Source organism: Molothrus aeneus, chromosome 4 (genome assembly GCF_037042795.1).
Source record: "Molothrus aeneus isolate 106 chromosome 4, BPBGC_Maene_1.0, whole genome shotgun sequence".
NCBI classification, from domain to species: domain Eukaryota; kingdom Metazoa; phylum Chordata; class Aves; order Passeriformes; family Icteridae; genus Molothrus; species Molothrus aeneus.
Window position 1 is genome coordinate 67915122 of NC_089649.1, and position 9350 is coordinate 67924471.

At 41.9% G+C, this 9350-nt stretch overlaps 1 protein-coding gene across 1 annotated transcript in view; it reads left to right on the forward strand.

Annotated features, from left to right (window-relative positions):
- The window catches only part of KDM3A (lysine demethylase 3A), a 28239-nt gene extending 19504 nt beyond the window's left edge, over positions 1–8735 (forward strand). Inside the window, exons 15-25 of the mRNA XM_066548763.1 lie at positions 366–552; positions 1017–1186; positions 1924–2160; positions 2582–2753; positions 3699–3789; positions 4352–4482; positions 5281–5400; positions 5485–5624; positions 7386–7562; positions 7644–7778; positions 7992–8735. Of these exons, the coding sequence (XP_066404860.1) occupies positions 366–552; positions 1017–1186; positions 1924–2160; positions 2582–2753; positions 3699–3789; positions 4352–4482; positions 5281–5400; positions 5485–5624; positions 7386–7562; positions 7644–7778; positions 7992–8072 (1641 nt within the window). The 3' untranslated portion in view covers positions 8073–8735. The remainder of the gene's footprint in view (positions 1–365; positions 553–1016; positions 1187–1923; positions 2161–2581; positions 2754–3698; positions 3790–4351; positions 4483–5280; positions 5401–5484; positions 5625–7385; positions 7563–7643; positions 7779–7991) is intronic.
- Positions 8736–9350: the final 615 nt, after the last annotated feature.

The following is a 9350-nucleotide window of genomic DNA, read 5'->3' on the forward strand; positions in this document are numbered from 1 at the left end:
GTCCTCTGAGCTGGAGCTCCAGCTTAGCCCTGGCCTGAGCATCAGCTGTGACATGTGAGAACTGCTGTTAAAACTGCCCTTAGTTCCCAAGCAGTCCCAGAAAATGCACCTGGGAAATTGGGCTCCCTGTGCTTGTCTTGAGGGTGATGGACTCTGGCTGCTCCTGAATTCAGGAGCTCCCAAATCCTGCAGAGCTGCCATCTCCTGATCCTGAGCTGCAATGCTGACCTCTGGTGGAGATCACACGTTTTGAGGGCCAAACCATTTTCCTGTTTAAAGGATGGGTTTGGCCATGCTATTATTGCTTGTATTCCCTTTGTGTGGAGTGTGTTTGTGTCTAACAAGTTGTTGCTTTGCTTTTTCAGCACTTGGCATCTGGGGACAGGCCTGGCCTTCAACACAACAGCTTTGTCCTGAGCCCACAAGTCACTACACATGATCCTCCTCTAAAGTCAGCACTTGGAAGCAAACAAACTGCTTCTGTAAATACTTCTCCTTCATTAAATTGGTTTTCAAACCTAACCAGTGGAAATGTGAATAAAGAAAACAAAGGTATGTGCAGAACCAGTGAAGAGTAACCCCTTTGTGGCTGTTTGTCAGAATAATACAGGTCAGACCCAGCAATATCTTGTGCAGAGAGTGATGTCATTGGCCTGCTGGGATGAATGTTTAGTGGCTTGGAGTAAAGCCTGGCACAGTTAGCATATTCTGTTTCAAAAACTGGATTAAATTCCCATTGATGCAAGTATTCTTGAAAATTCAGAGAATTCTTGTTGTTCGGGGGTGTTGGTTTTTGGGGGTTTTATTTAGAATGTGGGATTTTAAAAATGTTGGTTTATTGAAGAAATTTAAGTGACGGAAATATTCTATCTGCATGTATTGGGAGGAGATTTATATATATACATATACATGTACATATGTACATGTATGTATGTAGGAGGATATTGTCTTGAAAAAAATTCAATGTATTTTAACAGTTTTGAAGTATTCTTACTGTTTTCCTTTCTTCATTTCAGAGAAACTTCTCATACCAATTTCAAAGAATGAAAATAAACCTCTTCAGACACTCCCTAGCTTAGCCAAGCCAGCTGCAGCCCTGCAGACATTCAACAGTGCAATATTAACCCCTGTGAGCAACAACAACACGGGCTTCTTGAGGAACCTGTTGAACTCTTCTGCAGGAAAGGTACAGGAAAAATTCTGTCCTACAAGTTTGAGTTGATCCCAGGCTTAGGTTCTGTTTTAAGCCTGTGAACAAGTGCCACTGTCACAGTAAAATTATCTTCATTTGGGAAAAAGGACTAAATCAGTTTCAGTGCTCAGTTGGAGTAGCTTAGTGGTGCTAAGTCTTGGTGAGGAACTGGGAACAAAGGGATAAAGCAGATGAACTTCCTTAGGGTGGAGTCTGGCAGCTGCATTGATTGGGATGTCTTTTAGACTCAGAAAAGAAGCACCAATGAGCTTGCAGATGGAGGGAAGAACCTTCTCTGGTGTCTTCACCATACCTCATTTGCAGACCAGTTCACTTCAGCTGTTTCTGGGCTTTGTCTGATTTTACAGAGGTTATTTCAAAGTGATTGGGAAAAAATACTGGCCTTGAGAGTCCTTTGCTAAAACTGGATTTTTGCTCTTTGATGTAAAGCAAGTCCCGTTCTGGGTTTCTGCAGTGTTGCTGAGATGCAAATCAGAGCAGAAATTGTTGTGTCAGAATTCTGTAGATAAAGTGTCAGAAACAGCACTGGCATTTAATGATGGTGCATTTCTAGACAGCAGAATTCTGCAGTTGTTGGTTTCTCCGCACAATTGGATTGATCTCAAGTGAAAAATTTTAGGAGTGGCAAATACTTTCTTTAAAACTTGCAGGATAAGACAGCAGAAAAGAGCACTAATTTTTTGTTGTTGTTCTTTCATGTGTTTTATCAGACAGACAATGGACTGAAGAGTACACCCAAAATCCTTGATGACATTTTTGCTTCCCTGGTGCAAAACAGAGCCATTACAGACCTGCCCAAGAAGCCTCAAGGGCTGACCATAAAGCCCACGATCATGGGCTTTGACACACCCCACTACTGGTTATGTGACAACCGCCTGCTGTGCCTGCAGGACCCCAACAATGAGAGCAACTGGAATGTCTTCAGGGAGTGCTGGAAGCAGGGACAGGTATCCTCATTTCCCTGCTTTTTCCATTTGCAATTCAAGTGCTTTGTCCTTCAGTTGAAGCACAGCTACAGCCACTGTAGTGATAAGCAACATTAAACCTTCATCAAATGTGTGGCATGAGCACTGTTACACATCCTTATCCTAGGATCTGTTTTACTGTTTAAATCTGTTTCTAAGCACAGAGCTGCAATTATGTCTCTCTATATAAAAAGCTATGGCTCTATGTATAAAAAGCTGCCTCAGTTTGAAACAGAGAATGCTCAGATGCATGGTAAGGCAGAATTCTGTTAGGGGGCATACTGAGAATTTAGTTTGCAAAATGCCTGCATTCAAATGTTCAATGTATTTTATGTATTACCCTGTTGTAGTTGGAATTTTTGGTTTTTAATAATTCTTCAGAATATGTTGTTTTGCTTTCTAGCCTGTAATGGTGTCAGGAGTGCATCACAAGTTAAATGCAGACCTCTGGAGACCAGAGTCCTTTAGGAAGGAATTTGGCCAACAGGAAGTAGATCTGGTTAACTGCAGGACCAATGAAATCATCACTGGAGCTACTGTAGGGGATTTCTGGGATGGTTTTGAAGATATTTCAAGTAAGTACTGTGACTCTTTGTTCCAGTAGGTAAAACACTCAGCAGCAATAATTCTGTCCTGGCATGGATTTGTGATCCATAAGCAGTGTACAAGATGTTAAAGGATTTCTCCTCACCTTGGACAGTTTGCTGGGGATGCATTGCAGACATTTATGCTCATAGGATTGTGAACTGGATAAAAACTCATTCCCATGAAGTACTCTCCTTCAGGAGTATGTTTTGCTGCCTTTAGTCTTTTGGGGAAACATTCTGGGGAAATTTAAGATCTTCCTAGCAAGTAGGTTCATCTGCCAGCTTTTTTTTTCAATTCCAGTTGAGTGAAACAGAAGAGCACAGGTAGGGGTGATGCTCACAGGTTGAATGTGTGCTGCTGTTTTAACTTGAAGGTACTACTTTGTTCTGAGGAACTGAAGTTACTTTGTATAAAAATAGATTTTGGGGAAGTGAACTTGAGGTTTTTCTAGGAGAATTAATAGTTGCTATTTCTTCTGGGGTTCTCCTTTATGTGTCTATGTTACACATCCTTATCTAAGGATCTGCTTTACTGTGTAAATCAGTTGTAAGCTTAAGGAGTTTCGTACTTGGGGCAAGGAGAGTGGGAGGTGGAAGACTCACACCTTTCTTTTCTGTTACTTATCTTTGAAGAGGTTTGGCTTCATCAGCTGCTTTTGGCCTCAAACCAGTTTCTGAGCTAAATTGTAGGAAGTGCTTGGGCAGGGAAGCAGTAAGGGCTGCCTGTCTGTCTGACATCTCCTGTTGTAACACGTTGTCATGAGAGTGATACCCTACTCTGGTGTCAGAGGAACTTGTATGTCTTCAGTTCTACATGAAAAGTTGTGGAATGAACATGATTTTAGACTGAGATAAAGATTTATTTATCTTAATTCTTCATATTCTGAGTTGTACAACAGTTAAAAACTAAGATTTGTTAATATTTCAAATTAGGTCGCCTGAGAACAGAAGAGGGAGAGCCAATGGTACTGAAGCTTAAGGACTGGCCTCCAGGAGAAGACTTCAGAGATATGATGCCCTCTAGGTATGAACTTCCAGAGGAAATGTTCATTGTTTCTGTGGTGCACCCCCAGAATAATGGAGGAGGAATATTGCTGTGTGTTGAAAGCTGCCTCAGCTTTGAGCAGCAGTTGGTGCCATGTGAACAGTTCTGTTTCTCAGAGATGCCTGGTATATGGCAAAATGGAAACCCTGCACAAGTTTCATGATAATTTTTTGTGGTTCATTGTGCTTGTTGCTAAGTAAAGTGAGCACCTAAAACTGCTCCTAAAAGCCCTGGATCACTTTGAAATCTGAGGTTCAGTTGAAGCTTACTTTTTGGCCAAACATTTTTAAGTATTTGGATTTAAGCTATTTGATATTTCTTGAGATGATTACACAATGAAATAGCATTACTCCAGAGCAGTTAAATTTATTTGCTGTATTTCTGTGCCTTGTTTGTTTGGCTCCTTTTCATGGTGTCCAGCAAAAGCCCCCTGAGGGAAAGAGTACACTTCCTCAACTGGAGAGAGCTTTTGTTGCAGTCTCTTTCAGTCTGGTTTTGGTATTATGACTACCTAATGTTAAATTTTGCTGCATTGTCTTAGGTTTGATGATTTGATGAAAAATATCCCATTGCCAGAATATACCAGGAGAGGTGGCAAACTCAACCTTGCCTCTCGACTTCCCAACTATTTTGTGCGACCAGATTTGGGCCCCAAGATGTACAATGCCTATGGTAAGGAATTTTTCACACTGAAGGTTGCACTGACCACATGTTCCTCTTGAAATTTATTGTAGATTATGTCAATCCTTGCTGTTGTAGACAATTTGATTAATCCCATGGATCAGAAAACCCGAGTTTGGCTCATCTGTAGGTATCGATGATGTCCAGAGCATGATATGATTTATTTTATTAAATATCTTTTTGTCCAGGTGGTTTCAAGCCAATAGTAATTATTCCCAGACTTCCAATCAACTTGCTCCACAGGCTGGCAACATGTATTTGTTGTTTTGCTGCTTCTGGCTGTATTGCTTTTGTTGTTCTCCTTTTTGAACTGTGTCATTTAGTTTTTCATCTCTCCTTGAGCAGTTTTTTTTCCATGTCTGGTTTATTTGCTGTCACTCAAAAGACATTTAAAATGGAGCAGCATCATGGCTAGTAGAGAGATGGTGGATAGTAAATCCTGTATCAGCTGCTGTTTTCAGAGTGAAAAAGAGACTGTTTCTCAAAATGCTTTATCCCAAACTGCTGTAGAAACCCTTTTCTAGCAGGACTTCAACATGGCTTTTATATATCATAGAGGCTAGACAGAAATGCATTGATCTGTATCAGCCTGTCAGCAGATCACTTGGGAAGCCACAAGATGGAGCAAGGTCCTGGATAGAAAGCAAATTGCTGTTCTGGAAGCATTTGTTGGTAGAAGTAAAAGCACTCTAATCTTCTCAGAAAGTGCTTCTGACAGTGGTGTAACATTTCTTTGTCTTACTAATGGATCTGCTACTCCTTCCCCCCCCCCTTTGATTCCTCCCCCAGGCTTAATAACACCAGAGGACAGAAAATATGGCACAACAAACCTGCACTTGGATGTGTCTGACGCAGCCAACGTCATGGTTTACGTGGGGATCCCCAAAGGCCAGGCTGACCAAGAAGAAGGTAAAATTTCAGTGGTGTCTGGGGGATATTCCTGTGGCCAGAGAGAGGATCCTGTAGTGTAACTGCTGGTGCTGCTTTCCACAGAAGTGCTGAAGACCATCCAGGATGGGGACTCTGATGAGCTGACCATCAAGCGTTTCACTGAAAGCCGAGAAAAGCCTGGAGCTCTGTGGCACATTTATGCTGCCAAGGATACAGAGAAAATCCGGGAGTTCCTTAAGAAGGTGAGCTGTTCATCTTAAAAACTCATCTTCTGCCTGTGGAGGCTTGCAAGTCTCTATCTTTGGGGCTTTTCTCCTCCTTCATATCCCAGTTACTGTGGAAACAAATAACTGGAGATGTACCAAGACAAAACTTCTATGCCACGAGTCTTGGAAGACCTGAAAAGGGTGGAGAGCTGAAGCTTGCAGTTACCTTGTATGCAGATATTCCTTCTGCCCACTCTGCTCATAGATGAGTAATGTTACATAGTGAACAAGAAAATAGCTGGTTTAGATTTAAGGAAAAGCAGTTTAATTTGATCCTTTTTTGAAGAATGTGAGACATTTTTGAGAAATGTCAGATCAGTACATGGTACATAACACTCTTGTTCTCTCTCTTACTACCTTTTTTTTTCCTCCCTACCTTGATGGGGTCTGAATTGAGGGTGGTATTTTGTGTCATGTTTTCATGGGAGTTCAGGGTTTAGTGGAGATGTGCTACTAGTTCCAAAAGGGCATGTTTCAGTGTTCAGATTTACCTCAGATGGTCCAGAGTTCTTGTGGTCTTAATGGTGAAACTTCTTCGGTGCATTAAAAATGGAAAGAGCCAATATGCTGATATTTAAAAAGATAAATTGGATGATCTGAGCAACTGTTGGCCTGGTCAGGCTTATGGCTTTCTTGGTGGAAGCTGGGAGAGGCTGCAACAGACTTATTTAATATTAACAAAGAACAAATCTTATGGTTGATCAAACATGATACTGGGTTTGATAAGCATTAGCATTTGGAGTCTTGACATCTGTGTCTCACACCTCAGTCCCTTGTATCACACTTGCTGGCAGCTGTGGAGCATTCAGCAGCTTTTAGTGGAGTAGAACCAAGCTGTTTATCTCCTCCCAAATGAGTTTTTGGGCTACAGTCCTGGGTGTAAATGGCTGCTGCAGCAAGTTGGATTTATACAGCAACTTCTTGCAGAAATTCTCTCCCCACAACCCTCAAATTTCTGTCCTGAAGTGTTTGTTGTGCCTCCCAGTCTCGTTTCTCCTGAAAATCTGGTTTGCATCCTCTGGGTCAGTGAGCACACACTGACTGATGGTGGGCTCAAGGCAGACACCTGCAGAGTTCCACACTTGGTGTAGTGTCTGCCAGTCACAGGCTGTAGAGTCAGGGAATCTCAGAATGGTTGGGGTTGGAAGGGAGCTTTAGGAAGATGTCATTCCAACCCCCTGCAGTGGGCAGGGACAACCTTCTCCTGGACCAGGTTGCTGAGTCCATCCTGGCCTGGAACACTTCCAAGGATGGGGCAGCCACAGCTTCTCTGGGCAGCCTGTGCCAGTGCACACTGCCCTCACAGCAATGAATTTCTTCCTAATTTCTTCTTCTAATCTAAACCTACTGTCCTTCAGTTTAAAGCCATTGCCCCTGTCCTGTCACTTCACACCCTTGTCCACAGCCTCTCTCCAGCATGAGTAGTGTCACAACACTGGTTCCATGTGTGACAGTGGTTCCCAATGTGGACACAGGCAGCTTCACTTGCCACTGTCAGATGGGATTATTTGCATTTTCCACATCCACATTTGCAATGTCTTTGAAGCCAGTGGGACCTGAGCAATGCTGAAACCTTGACAAAGGTCTGAGTAAAGATCCAAACTTGCATTGTGTAACTTTCCTACCTGAACACCTGGTGCAAGTCCCTCTGGCATGTTTTGTGGAATACCACAGATACAGCTTGACTGTCCAGTCAGACTGGTGTGTTAAAATGTTGTTGTCTTGTAACTTTGCCAGGTTGCAGAAGAGCAAGGCCAAGAAAACCCTGTAGATCATGATCCCATCCACGATCAGAGCTGGTACCTGGACCGATCGCTGAGGAAACGCCTTCATCAGGAGTACGGAGTTCAAGGCTGGGCTATTGTACAGTTTCTAGGAGATGTAGTTTTCATCCCAGCAGGAGCTCCACACCAGGCAAGCACCAGGGACGTGGAATGGCCTGACTGCTTGGGCAAACCCTTGAGCATGTGCCTAATGCTTGTTTGTTCTCTCTAGGTTCATAATTTGTACAGTTGTATTAAAGTTGCAGAAGACTTTGTATCCCCAGAGCATGTCAAACACTGCTTCTGGCTCACTCAGGAATTTAGATATCTGTCACATACGCATACGAACCATGAAGATAAATTGCAGGTAACTCCCCAATGCTCAGTGCTCTTGAACCTTCACAAAAAAACCCCTAAAATAAAACAAATGTTTTCCCAAGTTTGTGATTTGCATGAAGGTTGGGCAGATGACTGTGTCCAAACTGACTGGCACAGGGTGAGGGGACATAAGTGGGAAAGTTGGAAAACTATCTGTGCTGTTTGCTTGTAAAACCAAGCACCTTTTGCTTTGCTCCTGCAGGTGAAGAATGTCATTTACCACGCTGTTAAAGATGCAGTTGGGATACTGAGAGCTAACGAATCCAGCCTTAGCAGACCGTGATGTAGAGCGCCTTAACCACACACTATGAAACAGAAGCGTTGGCAGCTGTTTTACCTACTCAGTCAGGACCTCTGTGGACTTTGAGATTATATGAATGTTACCTCATCTTCCTTTCAGCAGTACCAGAGGATCGTGGTACTATGTTCTGTGTATTCTTCCAATGTTTACAAACCTGATATGTATATGTAGTAATATGTATGGACTGTGGCATACTGTGAATGCTCAGTTGCAATAGAACTTTATACGGAGTTGCTCTCCAAACTGTACAAAATACCTCCTATAGAACTGTTGGGAACTATTCCAAATTACTCCTTTGAAAAATATTATTCAAGGCATTGTAAAGCTTCAATTTTTAAAATTTATTTTGGGGTGGGATGAAGTATGGAATCACTCAGTTTAATAACCAATTTACATAAAAAGTTAAGAATGCAGTTCTGGAATTTCACATTAACATAGAACTAGCATTTAAATTAGCTTTAAGCTATTGTATAGTAACATAGAGATGGGAGTTAACCATCTTTAGGTAAATGTATTTAAATTTCTAAATGTTAAAAGAAACTTTTAATCAAATGTCTTCTGTTCAAAACTGCTCTTTAATTTGAACTGATGTTTGATTCTCTTGTTTTTAACACTGAATGGTTACATAAAAACTCTTCTATTTCAGATACTGTTCCTTGCCTGTCTTTTTCAGTTGACTATTTAAAATGTAATTAATTTGATGCAGTACTTTGAAATGCAAGTGTATCATAAATGGTTCATATTGTTTATTGAAGTATTTGAAGGCTTAGGTTATGGAATTTAGCAGCAGACCTGTTTAGAGTGATTTTTGGTTAACCCAAGCATGACTTAGCTGACACTACTGCTGCCAGTGCTGTGCTCTGTGTCACATGAGCTTTGCAGCTGGAGTCTGAAATGGTACACACAGAACTCAGGGTTGTTTGGAGAAACACTGAAAAACATCATAAAACAAGAAGAGGGGTTATGAATGGAAAAGTGAATCTCTCATTTGATGAGATACCCTGAGACAAAATTAACCTTTCAGTTCCTTCCCAGCACTGAAAGTTGCCAGATGGCCTCCATGTTCACTTTTCTGAGCTTATGCAACAAATGGAAAATTCTCCCTGTAGTACTTGACCTGCTGTTTGTGTTCAGCAGCAACTCTTGAGTCTGGCTTGGGTGGCAGGGTTCTTGTTCAGAGCAGTTTCCTCTGATTGCTCCCTCAGGAGAGGGGTCAGGCTGCAGTGATGTGCAGGAGCAGGAGCCTCTTGTAAGAACTCT